Source organism: Typopeltis vanoorti, chromosome 10 (genome assembly GCF_054136105.1).
Source record: "Typopeltis vanoorti isolate ZY-2024b chromosome 10, IOZ_Tvanoo_1.0, whole genome shotgun sequence".
Lineage (NCBI taxonomy): Eukaryota > Metazoa > Arthropoda > Arachnida > Uropygi > Thelyphonidae > Typopeltis > Typopeltis vanoorti.
In genome coordinates, this window is record NC_143558.1 from 102,321,453 (window position 1) to 102,343,810 (window position 22,358).

General features: G+C 36.2%; 1 protein-coding gene across 2 annotated transcripts in view; it reads left to right on the top strand.

Moving 5' to 3' along the window:
• Tip60 (Histone acetyltransferase Tip60) overlaps positions 1-22,358 on the top strand; it is a 298,625-nt gene that overhangs the window by 183,904 nt on the left and 92,363 nt on the right. For both annotated transcript variants that reach the window (XM_090398626.1, XM_090398627.1), the window contains exon 8: positions 6,664-6,753. In XM_090398626.1, coding sequence (XP_090254752.1) covers positions 6,664-6,753 — 90 coding nt within the window. The remainder of the gene's footprint in view (positions 1-6,663; positions 6,754-22,358) is intronic.

Sequence of the window (22,358 nt, forward strand, 5' to 3'; positions counted from 1 at the left end):
TGGAGAGAGACAATTTTGAGAGCTATGGAGAAAGAGGCTTTAAAGGATGCTCATAGAGAATGGAATCTGAGAACAGGCAGCTGCTGACAAATGGAAAAGCCTTCAAAAAGTGAAAAAGCAAGGTTAGACAAGTAAAAGGTGAGTGATTCCAATAGAGAATTTTAATTATGGAATATGAATTGGAAAGAGGAGATATCTTACAAACAAAAAGAGTGAATTTCTGAGTTCACAAGATATTACTTTATGTGATGAAAGTAATACAACATTTTGGTGATAACCACAGAGGATATAATTTAAATGAGGTGTCAATCCTACCATCAGTTTGTTAGAGTGAGAATATTGACTTGAGAAGTACCTAAGATAAGGTTAGGTCAAAAAAGGATATATGCAGAACTGTAAGTGTGGGTGATTTTGGAAATCTCTATAGAAAAACTTACATCAGTATTATGGGATGATGAGCTGTGTGCAAAAGAGATTAATAAAGCATGGGAATTAGTTAAAACATCTGAAGCAGGAGCTGCACGTTTAGTCAGACAGATAAATCAGTATAAGTGAAATAGATGAACAATAAAATTAGGTGGGCATTGTGGAAAAATAAGGTATTATGGGAAAGGTATAAGATAGCAAGCAATGACTAAATTTATGTGAAGTATACAGTGCAGGCTAGAAATGTTGCATAGTATTGAAGAGAAAATGCATATAAGGTGTTCAGTAGGATTGATGTTGATAAGTTAGCCGAGTTGGATGATATATCACTACATATTTTAGGAAGTGTGCCTGTGTTGTGGTCGTTAAATGATTCTTTGCAATATTGTGAGTGCCAAAAGTGGAAAGAAGGAAGGAACAAGAGTGATACCAACATATAAGTTTCAACTTATAGATCAGTCTATATATCTAGAACAATCAATTCAGAAACCAGGGAAAGAATCTTATAATAAAGCATTTTTAACCAACTTTATGCCCTAGATAACTTACCAAGAGACTCTATATGAGTCTCTTGGTAAGTTACCTAGGGGCTTATTTTTTACTTTGATAATACAATGTATTATCAAATAAATAAAAAATAAAAATACCAATAAAAAATAATAAAAAATACAGTCATAATTTTTTACTTTGAGTAGGTATTGACAATTGGTGCATGAGAAGTTAGTGTACAAGTTCATGGTACATGGCATGCAACTTGTGCACCAACTTCCCATTTTATTTATTCGAATGGGATTCCCCGTCCCGGTGTCCTACAGGCATTCCATAAGACACCAACAACTTCCCATGAGACTTAGATTAAACAGTCCTGTTAAGAACTACTGTTCTTACTCTTTCTATAACACATGGGCTGATATCTCATCTGACCCCATGGCTGTATTCACATTGAAATTTCTTAATATCCTAAACACTTCAAATTCATCTAGCTCTGTTCTTGTCTCAGTCCCTTTTACAGTGCATTAGTTCCACCTGGATGACAGACACACACACACTGGCAGCGTGATCACACAGTAATTCAACTATTTCTTCTGCTTCTGTCACATCCTAATTATCAGCATTCATTGAAGTTGTCCTTCTACAATCATTTTTCCTTTCTTAGCTCATATTGAAAGAACTATTTGAGATTTCTTTTGGCCTTCTCAACTAATTTCCTCTCATAATCTGATTTTGCCTTCCTCATCTTGCAAGAAGGTCACCCTTCTTGCCTGTGCTTTGTATTGCTCACGTGCCTTCTGATACCTTTCTTCTTATATAGCCTCCATAACATTTTCTTCTTTTGCATTCCCTTAATGATGTTACTCATCCAATTAACTCTCACATGATTTGCAGTAAACTGCAAACTGTAGGTTTGCAGTCTACAACTGCCTTCCTTAAATACCCTTTGATCATTTCTAGTGCATTACTAATATGCAAGTGGATTCAGTTTCTTATCATCATCATCATCAAATTCCTGCCATGTACCCTCAAGGGGTGTACAGGATATGACAGTACTACATGAAAAAATTACACCATTACTAACTTCCTATCTACAATTTTCCTCCAAATCAGTCTGTTACTTGTCAAGATTCCAACATTATCAGATCTTATATTTCTATCGTCAAAGGCACTTTGTACCGTATCAATCCACCTATATCTTGGTCTTCCTCTGGGTCGTTTTCCTGCCAACCTGGCAGAGAACACTTGTTTTGCTAATCTTTCCTCTCCCATTCTGTTTAAGTGACCATACCACCTGAGATTAGCTCTGCTAATGCATTCCTGGATGCTGACAATGTCAAGTTCTTTCCTAATATCCTCATTTTTAATATGATATTGCCATTGATGCCATCTGTTCACGCCTCTAAATTTTTTCTCAGGACTCTCATATCTGCGGTCTCTAGTCTTTGGTCAAGTGTTTTACTTCTGACCCAGCTCTCAGATCCATAAGTTAAAATTGGTTTGAACACAGTCTTGTATACAGCTAATTTAGTGTTCCGACTAATTTCTTTCTTATTCCATATGAATTTATTCAATTGACTTCCCACGATACCAGCTTTGCTGATTCTGTTGTCTATTTCTATATTTAGTTTACCATCTTCAGTAAAAATTGTGCCTAAGTAGCTGAAATGTTTTACTTGTTCCACAGGTTCTCCATTCACAACACAGTTGACATTTTCAATGATTCTGCCTATTTTCATTGTCTTTGTCTTTTTATTGCTGACCTTCATACCATATCTATTACAACAGCTATTCAATTTAGTCAGAGAATCTTGCAGACTTGTAGCGGATTTATTTAGAAGTATGACATCATCCGCATAAAGCAAAGAGCTGACATTAACATCTCTAATTTTGATATCAGGTTTAATACCACATTCCTTCATAATGTGATCCATATAGATAATGAATAACAGAGGGGATAATGTACATCCTTGTCTCACACCAGATTTAACATTAAACCATCTTCCTGTACTTCCTTCAATTCTAACTGCTGACTCACAACTCAAATAAAGACTAAGTATTGCTTGATATAATGCCCCATTGACACCATATAACTGCTTCTCTCTTGAATAGCTTCTCTCTTGGCACCTTGTCATATGCCTTTTCCAAATCGACAAAACTTAAATACAGATCTTTGTTATTCCCATGCTTTCTCGACTATTTGTCGTAAAGTGAAGATCTGATCCTGACAGCCTCTATTTGGCCTGAATCCAGCTTGTTCTTCACCAAGCTTTTCTTCCACAATTCTTCTCAACCGTTTCTCAAGTATACTTGCATAGATCTTGCCAGGAACACTCAGTAGGGAAATACCTCTGTAATTCTCACATTCAGTTTTATTTCCCTTTTTATATATGGGTACTATGAGAGCTCTACTCCAATCATCGGGAATTCGTCCCTCTGTCCAGGCTTTCTGAACTATGCAGTGCAGCCACTGCATAGTTCAGAAAGCTGAAGTATACCACCATACTTCAGCATTTCTGGTCGAATATCATCTACTCCTGCTGCCTTTCCACATTTCAAGCCTTTGATGGCTTTTTCTACTTCAAGTATGGATATGTATTCCTGACTGCATGCCTGGTCAGTGTTTTTTATCACTGTGCTGTCATCACTGCTTGTTTCATTTAGCAGTTTTTCAAAGTAATTACTCCATACTTCAAGGATATCTTTTTCTCCTGTTTTCATTTCACCTTTATCATCTCTAATTCCTTTTACAGCACACTTTCCTCCATTCCTAAGCTTCTTCAACAACCTCCAGAATATTTTGCCGCCACCTTGATATTTATTTGCTATATTCTTGCCAAAGTCCTCCCATGACTTTTGTTTAGCTAGTTTTACACACTGTTTAACTTTCTTACATTTGTCTCTGTATTCTGTAAGAGTAAAAGCTGACTTATTTGCCAGGAACTTTTGATATGCTTTCTTCTTTTCCTTCACTGCCTCTTTAACTTCCTGTGTCCACCAGGGAGTTCTGATTTTTTTATCCTTGCACACAACCTCAGCACATGCCTCTCTGGCAGAATCAATCAATGTTTCCTTCAGAGTTTGCCAATGAATCTCCAAGGTTTGATTCCTGTTCTCAAACTCTTTCATTTCCTTTTCAATAATATTTCTGTATTTTAGTCTACAGTTCACATCTGAGAGCTGCTCAACTTTTATTCGCTTTAAAACTTTCTTACATGTTATTCTTTTCAATATGAAATTCAATTTTATCCTGCTCAAGACTAAATAGTGATCACTTCCAATTTCAAATCCTCTGTACACTCTGTTATCGTGCACCAGGGAGAAAACATCACTATCAACAATAACATAATCAATGAGACTTTTCTTATTCCTAGCCTCTTCTCTCCATGTGAATTTGTGCACATTTTTATGTTGGAACATGGTGTTAGTAATAACCAGTCCATGTCCTGAGCAGAAATCCAACAGATATTTGCCATTATTATTAGCTTTGCTCTTTTCTCCAAATTTTCCCAAAATATTTTTGTATGTCTCACAATCATTTCCTACTCTACTATTTAGATCCCCAACAAGGACCAACTTTTCCTTTTTCATTGTGTCAGTTGCTTTTTCTAAAGCCTCAAAAAATTCCTCCACTTCTGCCTTAGTAGAACCTTCTGTGGGACCATAGGCACAAATAAGTCTCATTGTCCAGTTCCCCATTCTCATATTTGCCCACATTGCTCTACTTGAGACTGACTGCCATTCAAGAAGATTAGCCTCGTATTTTGTGTTGAATACTATGGCTACTCCTTCTTTTCCTTGATTGTCATTGCCTGAATATAACATTTTGTATTTATTGCTCAGAAAGATCTCATCAGTTTTGGTCTTTTTTGTTTCAGTCACCCCTATTATGTCGATCTGGTACTTATCTAATTCCTCAGCTAGCTCCATTTCTTTGCCATTCAGGCTTCTTACGTTGATAGTACCGATCTTTAACTCTGGTGATGTTGAGTTGGGGTTTGTTTTCAGATTTGTTCCAGTAGCTGACTTTTCGCTGTTCGCCCTGGTTCCCTGGCGAAAACAACGGGGGCCTTGTTTAACCGGGCGACGCCCCAGCCGGCATGAAATTTTGTCATGTTGTACCATCATTTTTTATTTTGGTTTAACCAATAAGAATACAATTTGGTCGGCTAAATCCCAAATTGCCAGCCCATCCTCGTTCGTTCAGTATCAAAGTAGATACCCAACAGGGTGCACCACGAGAAGGTGAGGATTGGACATTAGGTCAGAAGCCCTGGTCGGTTCTCCGCATTCCTTTAAAGGCTATGTGGAGGTCTCCTCTCAGTTATACAGCTTTGACCCCTAAGCACCCCCTTCAGTTTCTTAACTCCTTTTAAATTTTACATGCTCAGCCACTTCCCAGGTTAAGACTTCATGAACACTCACCCCAACGACAGGCAAAGTGGTTACTTCAGTTATGGATAAATTCTCTGATGCTGTTGCCAGATCCAGTGCCTCCATCACATGCCGTTTCAGGTAATTATCTCTCAATAACTATATAATTCTAGTTCCTTCCCTTCCTCTGCCCTTTCCTCCTTCTGGTCTATGTCTTCATAGTTGAAGTTCATCATAATGATGACTTGTCCTGTGCTCATTGAGCTAATTTGTTGAAGCACGTCATCCATATCTCCTTTTGCACCTATTGGCCTATACCAACAACCAGCTATATATTTTGTGCTGTTAGCTGTTATTATCTCACACCAAATAGCTTTGAATGTACTACCTCCCTCAACTTCTGTACCTTCCCACTGAACCTCAACTTTTGCTGGTGGTTATTCTTCTACCATTATTAGAACCCCCCCCCCTCTCAATCCCTCAGTCCTGTTGCTCTATCCTCCTTGAAAATACTCTTGGTTCCACAGGTCCTCTTGAATCTTATTTTTTAATGAGTGTGTCATTCAGGTTTCAGAATTTGAGGCCTAAGCATTAATTTTACATTATTCTGTATTAAGAATTATATTATAAACATAGTAATAGACTTTCCAAAACATATACCATATGATTTGTTAAATTAAAGGGGCAGTACAAAAATAATGCCTCCTTTTTTTTTCTTTCGATTTAAGCCTGGCAGGAAGCCTTGAACATCGTAATGATTGGTCACATGAGGGCAGCACTCAAATAGTTTAAAATAGCAGTTGTTATAGATGCACATTCAAAGCAGAGGGAGAAAGTGACAGAAGGATTAGCAGTTGATTTTCTTACTGCAGTTCCTTCTCCATTATGACACCCAAACACATCAGTTTGTACAGAAGGGATGCAATTATAACATTTGGCTGTACTGATCTACTTCATTCTGTACATAGCAAATATCTGCATCCTCTGATGACCACCTGTTTAGCACTCTGAAAGGCGGTGCATTCTGAGGATGCTATTTTGCAGATAAAAAGTAGCTGAAAGAAGCATTTGTGAATAGCTCTGATATTGGAGTAGATTTTTATGGAGTCAGCATACAGTGTCTCATCGCTCAATAATAACAAAAGAAGCATATAAAGAATAATGGAGACTGTTTATAAATGATAAAATTCTTGCTAAAGATTTGATTAATCATATTTAAAGCTATTGTTAAAATAACTTATTTTCTGAGAGAAAAAATGGGTATTACTTTTGTAATGTCCCTTAAAAAGAATTATTTTTTGGAAAAAACAACTTTCAGTTGATATGTAGTGATTGTATGAAACATTTATACAGTGTAAAAAACATTTACAGGCTAAATGCAATCTGCGACACCCGCCAGGAAATGAAATTTATAGAAAAGGTCCCATTTCATTCTTTGAAATTGATGGTAGGAAAAATAAGGTAATTTTATTATGAAGTTTTAAAATATTACTTGTTTGTTTATTTATCCTTATTTATCACATGATGAATATATGAACAGAACATAAGCACAGAACTAGGGAGTGTATGTGCAATCATTACAAAATATTTGCTATATATGGATACATCACATGCATTGCTTGAGCAAAGCTGCAATAGAGTCAGCTATGCAGCTCTGCTCTAGCAGTGCATTGACATGTAACAAGCTTTAGTGGTTGGAATACTGGAGAATGCTGATGGCATCATTTGGGAATGCACCAGGTACATTATTGAGGTAACCTTAGTAATTCAGGTCATAATTGAATATAAGGTTCATCACTTGTGGAACTCCCTCCTCTCATCTATTATTCACAGCTGTGTATTCTTTGGCATTACAATAGTGCCAAGTGGGAGGATCACTGAGACTTTTACTTTCATCTTTTAGTCTGACTTTTTGATAATATGACTACTATTTCTGTTCTCCAGGATCATGTCACCACTTGTTGTGGCCATGTGATCAAAATATATATACGTGTTTGAATGAGGATCTTCTTTCTCCACTCTGTTCAGAATTCCTGTCCAGTATTCAAGTAGTCCAAAAAAAAAAAAAAATGGCATATTATAAGTGACTTGAAGCAAAAATTCCAGCATCATACACAATCTATACCAAAGCCTCAGTACTTCCAAAATAATCATTAATATTGTGAATCTGACTTTAAAAGGTCTAAATGTAGAAAACTTGTTACCTGTGCCAGTAGCAGCTGTTCTTTATAAAAGTTATTGGGCACAATTTCTGTATATCTGTGTTCCTCAGCCACCCCCAAAATGGGTGCATTGCAATATCACCTAAAGATAAGCTGATCTCCTGACATGATTTTTCTCATCCAACTTCAGAATAGATAACTTCCTTCTTTATTTGGAACATTGCATTGCATGCCTTCTGTTCTCTTCTGAAGATATCTTAAGCAACCTGGACACTAAAAAGACTTCTGGTCCTGATGGTATTCCACCAGTTGTGCTCAAGAGATGTTAAGTCAAGAGTTGTGCTCTTGACTTAACATCTGTTCTTTATCATTTCTACACTCTGTTATACTCGGGTGTCATCCATCATAAAGATGGAGGCAATCATATACTGATTTCACAGGAAGGTGATGTTTCAAATCATCAAACTGTCAGCATATTGCTCACATTTCAGTGTTGTCTAAAATAAATGAGGTCATCAGTGGTCAACTTATCCAACATCTGATGAACTGTCATCTAATCATTTGACAGATCTCCAGGATTCTGTCTAATGATTCTGAACACCTGCCATGAAAAGGTTTGCAGAAATTTGCTTTTGCACTCCACATTTCCAAGACATTTCATAGGGTGTTAGCATGAAGGGCTTCTCAGAGCAAATTGCTATCTTTTGGTCTGCATTCTCATGAGGATGTTCTCCTTTTCAGGTTTCCCTATAAATGCAGCTGTTCTACATGACATATTCACAAATAACATTCTCTCATCTCGAACCCTATCCATAATTTTGCTGATAATGGCATTTCTATTCCTTATACCGATATAACAAATCCTGTGATGCTCAAACTTCATATTATATACTAATGGTTCCTCAGACACTGATCTCCACACCATTGTTTGGTTTGGTGCTAACAACCTAGTCATCTTTCATGTTGGGAAAACACAGTTTTTGTCTTTTTTTTTCTAACAAAAAAGCATTAGTTCTTTTTCTTCCCCTTACCTTTGATAATGCTCAGCTAACCACCATGACCAGATATTGCTTCTCAGACTGACACTTACCCCTAATCCATCCTGGCCTGCATTAGCCTGATTCAGAAATTCCTGTTATTAATCTTGTAATTAGTACTGCTACTTTATAGTAATGTAGTAATTCACAGCTTAAGAGTCCTGTTTATATTTTGCCTGAAGTCTTGCTCATTGTACTTAGCTTGGTCATGTTTCAGTGGAAATGGGAATATATACTGAATGACTTGAGGTGGGGGATTTAACTGTCTTGTCGACATTTCATTACTGTTGCAAAGTTGTTAAAATCTAAGTGTCCAATATTTGTTATGATCTTCCATATCTTAGTCTGTAGAGTTAATTAAATAAGCCTGATATTAGCATTACTTCAGTTTGGTACTCCAGGCATTCTGAGAACATGCATAGCTTCACATGCATCTTTAAATGTTCTTTCAACTCACATTTTTATTGGATGTAAGGAGTGTGTACTTTTCCAATCAGTCTTGTGCAATGCCCCCAGAGTAATAATACTAATCTCAGGCTCATCTCTCTACAAACTGTGATATTGAAGATCATAGCAAGCTTGGACACTTTTCAAATAGTCACAAGAGAGAGAGAACAGGGGGTTTTTACCTCCAGCAATTCTGTACATATTCCTATTTTCCCATTTCCATCCTAATGGGACTCTAGGCTAAGTACAATTAAGAGGATTTCAGGCAAAGAATAAACAGAACTCTAAGCTGTGATTTACTACATTGGTATAAAGTGGCATTACTAATTACCAGGATAGATAATAGAATAGCAATGAAATAATTTCTGAGTTGAGCCGATGTGATTAATTATAAATTTAATTTATTGCTGTTGGATGTTTTTCCACTTGGTTATACTATAAATTAAAGATACAAAGAAATTATATACTTGGTTTAATCCTTTATCCAAGTGTAAGCAAACAAGTTTGTGCCTGAACTATTTTCAAGACTGGGACAATGTGTATAAAGAAGCTAATGACTTCACATCACTTGCCTTAGTATTCCCTAATGCAAATCCCATAAAACCTTCCACTGATGAGACCTCAATAAAGGTTGAAACCAGTTGGGATAGTGACCCTTCCCATAATGCATAGCATTATACATGTCTGCAAGGAGATGTGCTTTGCATTATGGGATACTAAGGCAAGTGATGTAAAGTCATTAGCTTTTTTATACGAGTTGCCCCAGTCCTGAAAATAGTCAGGCGCTTGTTTGCTTACACTTGGATAAAGGATTAAACCAAGTACAGGAATACCTTGTATAGCATAGTTTTGAACAACACTGGTTTTGGTCTGACATGGTTTTTATTATTACACTTATCGTTTTTACACTAACATTGTCAACACTGACCAGCAACTCCCAGGCGCCACAAGTGACAGTCGAGAGCCACGTTTCTGCAGTAGTTTTTCGATTGGCTCTCACATAGACATGTTCTTTCCCTGCGGCATTTTATTATTTATGTTAATATTAATATTTAATATTTTTTTATTATTTAAGTATGAGTGAAAAGAGACAAAACAAAGAAGACAGTGTTGGAGTAACAAAAAAAGCAAGTGGTTGACATTAGAGAAGAAACTTGAAATTATAAAATATCACAAGAATGACGCTTCGTTTGCTAAAATAGCACGTGAGAATTCAATGAATGAGTCATCTGTACGAACAATTATTCAGAGCAAAGAAAAGATTAAACAACATGGAATGAGCACTGCTTCTTATATGTCAAAAGTGATCACGAGAAATCGATCTTCTACAATGGAAAATATGGAACGCCTTCTAATGATCTGGATTGAAGATTGTCACAGAAAAAGATTCCTTTGAGTCAGATGATAATCCAGTCAAAAGCAACAAGTCTATATGACAAAATAAAAGAAAATGAAAGAGGTACAACCAGTGAAACTTTTATAGCAAGTCACAGGTGGTTCTACAATTTCAAAAAGCATATGGGACTCCATAATGTAAGAATCCATGGTGAAAGCACATGTGCTGACACTAAAACTGCAGAATTATTTCCCAATGAATTGAAGGAGCTTATTGAGAAGGAAAACTACACAGATGATCAAATTTTTAACGCTGATGAAACTGGCTTGTTCTGGAAAAGAATGCCATCGTGCACGTTTCTAGCAGAGAAGGAAAAAACACAGCTGGGTATAAAGTGTCAAAAGAGTGATTGACACTTTTACTAGGAGGTAATGCATTAGGTGATTTAAAATTGAAGCCACTGTTTAGTACAGAGTAGAAAACCCAAGAGCTCTTAAGGGCTTTACAAAGAACAATTTACCTGTTCATTGGCGTTCGAATAAAAAAGTGTGGGTGACTCGTTCAATTTTTGAAGACTGGTTTAAAACTTGTTTTTGCCCTGAAGTTAAAAACTATTGTAAAAAGAATGATATTCCTTTCAAAATTTTGCTTTTATTAGACAATGCGCCAGGCCATCCAACTCTATTGACTGACTTAGATGAAAATGTCAAGATTTATTTTTTCCCTCCAAACACAACATCAATTCTGCAGCCGATGGATCAAGGCATTATCTCCACTTTCAAGGCTTACTGTTTAAGATGAATTTTTGCTCAAGATATCAAAGCTGCAGCAGAAGAAGATTCTTGGACTTTGAGTGAATTTTGGAAGAAATTTAACATAAAAGATGCCATTCAAAATATTTATGAATCTTGGCAAGAGGTGACTCAAAGCAACATGAGAGCCGAATGGCATAATATCTTGCTGCATTGTTCAAAGGACTTTGTTGCCTTTGCAACGCAGAAAGAGGAAATCTCAACAGAAATTGTGCAGATGGGCAAAGATCTTTCTTTTACAAGTTTAGATTGTAGCAATGTGAACGAATGTATTGATTCTCATTCAAATGATCTGGATGATGAAACCCTTTTGGAGTTGGAACAACAATGAGCCTATGAAGCAGAAGAAGACGAAGATGACCCCACTGATGTCATGGTTGAAGAATTTTCCTTTGCTGACCGTTCAACTTTTGTGAGAAAAATCGACAAAGCTTCGGACGTTCTCATAAATGCCGACCCGAATTTGGAAAGAAGCATCAAAGTGAGACAAAGTCTCAATAATGCCATCAAATGCTACAGAGATCTAGTACTTGAAGAGCCAAAGAAGACAAGGATGGTTCAACGAACACTAAAAGACTACTTTAGTAAAAAGTAAATTACTCTATGCTAAAATTGAAGCAATATATGTTTTGTTTTCTACAACTTTTATATCAGTTTAAAAGGATTTTATTTGTTATTTAGTTAATAAAAATAACAATTTTTTTTTCATTTTTAAACATTTTTATTATCTTAAATTTTTGTAATAAACAAATTAAATTGAAAACCTTTATAAATAGACCTCAAACAATGCGGTTTTGCATAGCGCGGACACTTCTTGGAACCAATTAACCATGCTATACAAGGTATTTCTGTATATAATTTCTTGGTATCTTTAATTTAATTTATTGCTGGTTTTGTCAGGCAAGTGTAGTTCATTAGTACTGATATAGTGTAGCTTAAAGTAGGTCATTGTTAATTGCTTTTAATATAGTATGTGTTTGTGTGTACTAAAGAAGACCTTCATGCCAAGCTTGAAACATAGCAGGTAATTTTCATTTTGTTAAAGTTATTAACATAATTAAATATCTCAAAATGGTAATTGATTCCTTAAATCTAATATAATGAGTGCTGCAAACCATTCACTGCACTGAAAAAAAGGATTTTCATCATCTGTGGAATGAGTACCCGAAAGCAAGGCACCTACTACTTTATGAGATGGGGGGAAACATATATCTAAGCTCATGAACTGTCTGGCATTCCAAAAAAAATATGCCGAGACAGCAACGGAATCCCCATTTGCATCAATTGTTAGCAACTGCCTGGAATTAAATAAAAAATTTGTCTGATGCAGATATTTGGGATGTTCTAGAAAGAATTACTAACAATACAGCCTTGTATTGTGTATCAAGGCCAAAGTATGTCTTATTACCAAATTTAACATGTTAAAACAACAACAAAAAAAAAAAGACAAAAAAAAAGACTTCATCAGTCTGTCAGACCACCATAAACTTAGTAATGGAGAACTAGGCTCAGATTTTGTACTTACATCTCAACCAGTTAGAAAATCTTGACAAAGTGGATATGATATACCATATCTCAAAAGGTTTAAATCCATGCCTCTTAATGTTGTAGACAAAATTAAAGATGCCAAGAAATTATATTCTTGATTTAATCCTTTATCAAAGTGTTAGAAAACAAACAAAGTTTGCACATGAAGTATCTTCACAACTGGGCTACTTGTATATAAAGGCTAATGACATCACATCAATTGCTTTAGTATCCCATAATGCAAAGCACACACCTGAAAGTATGTGTATTTTGCATTATGGGATACTAAGGCAATTGATGTGAAGTCACATATAGAGGCTAATGACATTCACATCAATTGCCTTAGTGTGTGTGTGTGTGTGTGTGTGTAGAAAGTTTTTTACCTTGGGTATATACTATGTTAAAGATACCAAGCAATTTTATCAGCTAGGTTTAATCCTTTTTCCCAAGTAAGCAAACAGATAAGTAAGTCAAGTTTGCACCTGCACATAGTGCAAGTCTGAGGCAACTCGTGGTAAAGGTGGAGTAAGCTCCAATCACTTTCCTTAGTATTTTCCCCTAATGCAAAGCACATCCCTTTGCAGAGATGTATGATGCTATGCATTAAAGGCAAGGGCCACTACCCAGACCGGTTCCGACCTTTATTGAGGTCTCGTCAGTGGGAGCCAGACCTAAAAATGCCAAGGTTGAAGTAATGCAGAGCCTATAAATTTTACCTAAACAAGTTGCCACAAGGTGCTTTGACCTTATTAAATAAAAATCTCAGGATGAGAATAAGATGTAGAAAGTTTTTAAAGTTAGTATGGGAATCCTATGGGCTTGTTCTTGTCTATGTTGATGTGTGGAAAAGTGACTGATGATTTTTTTGAGTTGTTTTAAGATTGTATCCATTTATTATGGCTGTATTTTTGATTATTTCTAATTCTTGGTTTAGAGATTCTTCAGAGGAGCAGAATCTATGTGCTCTGGTTACTAATGATTTAATGATGCCAAATTTTTGAGATGGATGATGAGCAGAAGAATTATGAATGTAGTGACTTGAAAATGTCGGCTTGTGATAGACAGAAGTGGAGATGGAACCATCGTCTTTTCTCTGGATGTGTAAATCCAGAAAGGAGATACCCTGTGGAGATTCTTTTCCTAGCGTAAATTTGATGTGAGGGTGAAGAAGGTTTATTTTATCTTATCTAGAAACAGGTGTAATTCTTGTTCGGAATGACCCCAGACAGCAAAGACATCATCGTCATATCATAGCCAAATTTTTGGTTTGGGTTTAAACGTGAAAATTTTTTCTTTCGGGGTGTGGTTCCATATGCTGAATAAATTTTCTGAATTTTACAGAGATTTAAAGGTGGTTTTGTTGTTATATTCCCATAAATGAAATCAACCTTTTAGGTGAAACTGGATGCATTGTGTCTGATGTTATAAAAGAAGAATACAAATGCCATATTTAATTCACCATGAGAAAGCTGTTTAGTCGTGAATTCTCCACAGGTTTCATTGTATAATAAACTAAAGCAATTGATGTGAAGTCATTAGCCTCTATATACAAGTAGCCCAGCCATGAAGATACTTTGTGTGCAACCTTTGTTTTCTCGCACTTGGTTAAAGGATTAAACCAAGAATATAATTTCTTGGCATCTTTAATTTATAGTATAACCAAGTGAAGAAACTTTCAAAATTAGACTAGAATCATGTGGTTTAATAAGAAACATTGGAACTCTTCCCAAGAACCTGACCAATTGAATGAGCAAGGAATTGCTCATTATGAAAGCAAGAAAGGTAACACTGTAGAGTTGTTCAACAGAAAAGATTACATTCATAAAATGAACTTATTAGTTTCTGATACCAGTATCTACATAGCAATCAGCTACAATTTCAAGAAAAAAAGGCATCAAATGCAAAACTGTAGTTACTGAAAGATTAACTTGATAGCTTTCTGAGGCAGTGAAAAAATTACATTTATATTTATATTACATTTTTCTAGGCTGCCTCCGCACCTCCAAAGAATCTACAGGCTCCCCGAAATCCATAAAATTAATATACCATTGAGACCAGTAGTGCAAAGTATTGATAGTCCATATTACCAAGCCAAATAATTAGCAGCAGCACTCAAGCAGTTGATAATGCTCCCCCCCCCCCTTGTACATTAAAAATGATGAATAATTTATCATGGAAATTAAAGACTATGAATTTATTAATTTGTATTTATTATTAATTAACTATGGGGTGTGGTTCCATATGCTGAATAAATGTTTGAATTTTACAGAGATTTAAAGGTGATTTTGTTGTTATGTTTCCATAAATGAAATCAACCTTTTAGGTGAAACTGGATGCATAGTGTCTAATGTTAGAAAAGAAGAATACAAATGCCTTATTTAATTCACCATGGGAAAGCTGCTCTTTCAGATCAAGTTCATAAGCCAAGTAAAATAACCTAAGCAGACTACATGGACAAAGAAGGCCATAATGCTAGGTGGAAATTGTTCATTAATAGGAGAATTGTGTCATTGATGGTGACATTTTTAAAGTGGACTGATATTTCAAAGCTGACTAAGATAATCAAGATCTCTTAGTCAGCTTTGATATCTCTGACCTAATCTCCCACCCCCCTTATTTATTTATTATTTATTAATTTTTTTCCTTTTTGTAAACATGTTGCTCTCCAGCTTAATTAATTTTGTAACCTAATGGATAATAATAATAATAATAATAGGACTCTAGCTTTGATGTAGTAAGTTTTTTTTTTTCCACCAGAGGTCAGGCCAACTGTTACAACTGACCAGTTGTAACAGCTGGTCAGTAACTTTAGCATGCCATGTAGATTGTAGTGCAGCTTGTTTCTTTGTGTGTGTGTGTATATATATATATATATATATATATATATATATATGTGTGTGTGTGTGTATACTCCAGATGATGGCCTTAATGTGAAAGTCGAAACGTAGAGTGTTTATTTTGGTTTATGTTAAACTAAAGTTTTACCCTAACACGGTAGTTGTTTCCATAATTTGCATAATGTATTCTGACCTAATCTATATGAATTTGTTCTCTGATGATATTATGAATAGAATATAGCTTTGATGTAGTTTTTTCCCTCACTAGAAGTCAGGGCAGTAGAATAACAGTTGATCAAATCATTGTCTCTTCTTTGGCATACTGTTTGAAATGTAATATAGTTTGTCTCTGTATGTGTATGTATATATATATAAGTCCGCACGGTTAGCCTAGTGGCTATGCACTTCGCAACCATATGCCTGGGGAAGGAGTATCCTAGGTTCGATTCCCGTTGGTGACGTGAGGAGCTGAAGGATCTTCCTCAGCCATAGCCAAGTTAGCCAGTCTTGGGCGTGGACAGCAGGGTTTTTTCCCCAGTTTATTCTGGGGTTTTTCATCCCGCAAAGCAGGCAAACTGGCCTTGAGAACTCAACACTACAGGCCATAGGATACACCGGGGCATAAGGCTGACCACCTTATTCTGTAAACGGAGTGAGGTCCGATGATCAATGGACCCTCGACACCGCAAGGTAAAAGAGGGTATAAGGAAGATGAGATGAGATATATATATATATGTTGTTACTTGAGTTGACTCGGGATGTATACATTTAGAATTAATAATTATACTGACTAGAACCTGAGGAGTATAATAAAAAACTTTAATGAATCACAACTAGTTTCATACATATATATATATATATATATATATGTATGTATATATGTGTGTGTATGTGTATACTTCAGATGATGACCTCAATATGAAGGTCAAAACATTGGGAAATTAAAGTAATTATCTCTAACATGGTTGTAGTCTCCATAATTTGTCTGAAATGAACATTAACATTTAGAGATAAGGAAGTTATTATTTCTCTTTATAAGGCTTTGATATGCCCACATCTGGATTATTGTGCTCAAGTCTGGTCCCCAGGGTTTCTTAGAGACGAGGAAGTGGTGGAGAGGATTCAGAGACAAGTGACCAAGATGGTGAGTCACCTGTGGAATGTTCTTTATGAGGATAGATTGAGGATGTCTGGATTGCAGAAGTTGGTTGATAGGAGAAAAAAGAGGGGATATGATAGAAACATTTCAGTTGCATATAGGATTGATGCAAAGGAAATGTTTCAGCACTTGACTAGAGGGACCAGAACAAGGAATCATACCTGGAAGTTGAATAAAGGTGTGGTTAGTAGGGGTGTGAGGACTAGATTTTTTTGCTTGGAGAGTTGTGAATGAATGGAAGAGTCAGGTGTGAGTGCTTTGTCTTTTAATGGATTCAAGGAAAGGTATAGTAGATTTTGTAGAAAGATTGGGTCTCCTGCAATGAGTCCATGGAGGTGCCTGTATAATAATAATAATAATAATAATAATATGTCAAGAAGAAAGCTGTTCAAAATATTACACTTATACGATCTTTAAAAGCATCTGGCATAACTATAAATCACTAATAAGCAAATCAAAGAACAGGAATACAAGGTACATACAACAATTGATTTGCAATTAAAAACAGTTGCCACATGCTAGAAATTAATATCAAAAATAAACAATATTAAAACTATTTTTAATGATTACATAAGATGACAATTTCCCAAAGTTTTGAATGCTGAATCACTGTGTAACATTAAAGGAAAGAATTTTGGGAGGGAGAGAGAGAAATAATCATTCCAATTTAGGGAAAAGGGTGTCACAATTTTCTTTGAAAAGGCATTCATATTTAAAATTGCTTTTGTTGAGAAGAGACAAGCTTCATCCTATAGGATATTGTGTTTATGTGTGTTAGTACTATACAGACTAGACTTTTGAGGTTTCACGCATTCAATGTAGTATTAATATTTGTTAATTCTTTTTTCCACAGAATGGCCTGTCTGTTCAAAGCATGTCAAATTACATTCACAAAGAATCTAGTAAACACCAGCTAAAGATAGAAGCAACTATATATCTTTTGTAACAGATAAGAAATTTTGTTAATAAGCAAATATGTAAAATTAAGGTGAAACTTCTTCAAAATTCTACCAGTAGGTTCAGAGATACCAGAAATATAAGGGATTGGAACCCTGTGGTCTGTCAATGAATCTTTAGTTATTAGAATGTAGGAGTCAATTATCTGTTGGATTAGATGATGGTTATAACTATTTAATTCTATTAAAATTTTGTTAGGAATGCACTTTATTAATTAATGACTTGATAACACCAGTTTTGTGGGAGGTGTGATGAGCAAACTTTGATGAATGTATCTGCCAATAAATATAGGTTTCCGATAAACACTAGTTGATAAAGTGCTGGAGGCTGTATGAGTAAGAAGGATGTCCAAAAATGGTAAACCAAAATGGTAACTGATTAAAAAACTAGAAAGTATAATTACATAAAAAATTCCAAACTTCAACAGTTTAATACATGTAACATAATGAGCTAGTTAATGCTGCTGTCATGTTCTGTGTTATCCAAGGTTCACAGATTACACTTCGTTTAGTGTAGTGTCAAGCCTTGATTTTTGTTACACTGTGTTGGGGTATGGAGCATTTCTGAATCTGCCTTATTGGTTGTATGAAAGGCTAATCATAATCTATGTTTTCTTTTCTTTTTGACATCCTAAGTTTGGAAATTCTTGAGCTAGTAAAATTAAATACCTGAGGGGTTACTATCATTGGCAAAGTTAACTTTAACAAGTACATCTCATGTGTTGTTGACAAGAGCTTTGAAGTAATAAATTCTCTTGTGAAATTGTGAAGGATAAACTGAAGATTAGACATCGATGAAACCTAACTGAGTCCAACACCTTGTACCCTGCTACATAATCAGAGAATATCCTTCAAGGCAACCTTTATTGCTGGTTTCACACCAATCTGTTTGAAAACACAAAATTCTCTCTTAAACATGAAATTAGGTGGAGAAGGATTTCACCTATCTAAAAAAAAAAATAAAAAATAAAAAACATGCATACTAAGGAGAAGGTAAGTTCTAAAAGCAGAGAGGATTATTGCATCAGCATTGATGGGAGTAAAATTGAAGGAAGTGGCAGATACTAGATACTTTTTTTTTATTCTATTGCACACAAACTATTACAGAAGATGTTTCTTTAAATGATATCCTTTCTGTTCAAATAATCATGCAAGCAGAACAGCTTTCCATAGCCTACTCACTTTCATATCTTCAAGAATTAGAACGTATCTCTCTGCAACAGCACAGCAATTTATATAGATGGGACATAAAACCAAACAGTTATTGAACAAACAAATAGCAATAAAGTATGAAAAGTTTTCAAAATTAGTCATAAAAATATGTGCAAAAAGAACTAAGTTTAACACTGGGAGAGAAGAAGTTTTTGGAAAGTCTACAAACAATGAAAGAAATTCTACTGTCAGAAGCATATTCCTGCTGAAATTAGGAATATGCTTCTGACAGTCGAATTTCTTTCTGGGATTAACCATACACAGATTCCACATTCTTGAATCAGCTTCCTGAATTTGTTGATGTCAAATTCAATTTTAATAAGTATGTTAAAGTTGAATTGCCATCCAACAACAGAATGTGGGTCATCTGATTTTTGACCATTACTTACTAAAGCTAAAAATTTTAAAATATTAATTAAAAATGCATATACATGTCAAATGCTGAAAGTTTTTTTACTTGGTTATACTTTAAATTAAAGATACCAAGAAATTATATTGTTGGTTTAATCCTTTATCAAAGTGTAAGCAAACAAAGTTTGCACGTGAATATCTTCACGCCTGGGCTACTTGTATACTTTACGTCAATTGCCTTAGTATTCCATAATGCAATGCATGCATTCTGGATGTATACTGTATTGCTTCAACACCAAGGTGGAAGCAATACAGAAGTCATTTATTTCCCATATCAAATAGTGAAAAGGTATATCACCTTATTATTAAATTACTTTGGATCAGAGATGGATGTTGAAAGTTTATTCACTTGGTTATACTATGAATTAAAGATACCAAGAAATTATATTCTTGGTTTAATCCTTTATCCAAGTATTAGCAAACAAAGTTTGCATGCATGTGAAGAATCTTCACAACTGGGTCCTGTTCTGATTTATGCTCACTCATAGAGCCACACTTCACCGTGCAGGCATTCGAAACTGAAAATCCCATGGAATAGGTCAGTCAGTCCTTATTCCAGGAGTGTCCTTTGTCTGTAGATGTGTGTGTTCACGGGGCCAGTTTGTCTGTTCTGAGAGGCAAAAAGCTTGAGTTTCCAGGTAAAAGAACTCTTTACCTCTGTATGAGACCGGCTAGCTCACCTTTAGTTGAAAGAGACTTCCTCACATCATGGACAGGAATCGAACCCAGGTCTTTCTGATCAAAGGGCTTTGTCTATACTGACTAATGACTCCACATCAGTTGCCTTAGTATCACATAATGCAAAGCACACATCCTTTTGGGTGTGTATAATGCTGTGCATTATGGGAAGGCCAACAATAAGACCTCACTATAATAACTAATATTTAAGGAAATTGACAGCGTATACTGGAAATATAGATTAAATAAACTTTAATATACACTTTCCGATATTTCGGCGAATGTTACGTTGCCATCTTCTTGGGAACTTACTAAAAGGACACGTGCACACAAGTACTAATACAACAAATGAGACTGAGGCTAGGACGCTAGCATTTTCCTAAAGTCCTGATGGTGCCCCCTGGCGGGCTATATTGGTAGTTCTTGGCCTTTGGGCTGAAGTTCTTTTGATAAAAGTTTCCCAAATTTGGGGCAGTTTCATGCATCCAAATTTGTTGAGGTTTGGCATGTTCCTAAGGGCCGAGGCTGATTCCATGAATAGTCTTTCATACTTGAACTTGCTGCGGTGTATTACTGTGGCTTTCTTCTATCTTATTCTGTGGCGAGTATCCAGAGCGTGGTCTGCAAGCCCAGAGTGGCTGTACTGGTGAAATCGGATGTAATCCTTGTGTTCTGAGATTCTGATATTTGCTGTCCTGCCTGTTTGGCCAAAGTAGGACAGTTTACAGCTGCAAGGGACCTGGTATACACCAGGTAGGTCTAGGGGAAGTCGTTGGTCTTTGGTGGAGCGGATAAGGGATGCCAGTTTTCTATGTGGTCTGTAACAAGTGGTCAAGTCATGTTTTTTTAAGATTTTATTGATTTTTTCTGAGGTGCCTCTGATGTAGGGAATAGTGATGGATTTAGAGTAATCTTTTTTGTGAAGGGGAGGGGGTGGTGGGTTGTGGATAACTGGGTTAAGTATTTTTTGGATTTTTTGGAGGGGGTAGCCGTTGGCTGAGAAAGTGTCACGGATGTGATTTAGTTCTGTGGTTAGGGCTTGATCATTAGAACAGATTATTTTTGCCCTGTTGAATAATGTTTTAATAACTCCATATTGTTGTGAGGGGGGGGGGGGATTGTTGGTGAATGTATCTGCCTGTATGGGTGGGTTTTCTATAAACTGAGAAAACCAAGGTTCCATCAGGTTGGCGGGTGACTAGTGTGTCTAGGAAGGGGAGGTTATTGTTTTCCTCTTTTTCCAGGGTGAATTTGATTCTAGGGTGTTGGTTGTTCAAGTGTGTTAGGAAGGAGAGGAGTGAATCCGGGCCATGTGGCCAGATAGCGAAAACATCATCAACATAGCGAAGCCATATGGTAGGTTTTTGTGGGGCTGAGTTTAAGGCTTTCTCTTCAAACATCTCCATGAAAAAGTTTGCCAAGGGTGGGGAAAGTGGTGAACCCATGGCTGTCCCCTCTATCTGTTTGTAGAATTTTTCCTGCCAAACGAAATAGCCTGAGTTCATTGTAAACTGAAATAGGGCTGAGATATCGGGAGGAAATTTAGCTTGGATTAGCTCTAAGGTTTCTTTGAGAGGGACATTCGTGAATAGGGAGGAGGCATCAAAACTGACCATTATGTCATTGTGTTGGAGTGTAAGGTTTTCTATACTGGCTTTGAAGTGGGCTGAGTTTTTTATGTGTGATGGTGTATTGCCAGTATAGTGTGAGAGCGCTTTGGCTAAATGCTTGGCTAGTTTGTAAGTGGGGGAATCAATGCCATCCACTATGGGACGTAATGGCACATTTTCTTTGTGTATTTTTGGGAGCCCATATATGCGGGGGGGTCTAGAGTTATAGGGTTTTAGTCTGTTGGTAATCTCCACAGGCCAAGAAGTGACCTTCTTAAGGAGCCTATGGAGTTTTCTAATTTGTGAGCTGGTGGGATTGTAATCAATGGGGAGGTAAGTGGAGCGATCTAATAATAAGGCCTTGAGCTTACCTGTGTAGTCTTTAAGATTGAGTACCACAGTGGCGTTCCCCTTATCCGCTTTGGTGATCACTATTTTTTTGTTTCTCTTCAATTCTTTGACCGATTTTTTACCGATTCTTTATATTACCGATACAAATTCTTTACCGATTTCACCAGTACAGCCACTCTGGGCTTGCAGACCACGGTCTGGATACTCGCCACAGAATAAGATGGAAGAAAGCCACAGTAATACACCGCAGCAAGTTCAAGTATGAAAGTCTATTCATGGAATCAGCCTCGACCCTTAGGAACATGCCAAACCTCAACAAATTTGGATGCATGAAACTGCCCCAAATTTGGGAAACTTATCAAAAGAACTTCAGCCCAAAGGCCAAGAACTACCAATATAGCCCGCCAGGGGGCACCATCAGGACTTTAGGAAAACGCTAGCGTCCTAGCCTCAGTCTCATTTGTTGTATTAGTACTTGTGTGCACGTATCCTTTTAGTAAGTTCCCAAGAAGATGGCAACGTAACGTTCGC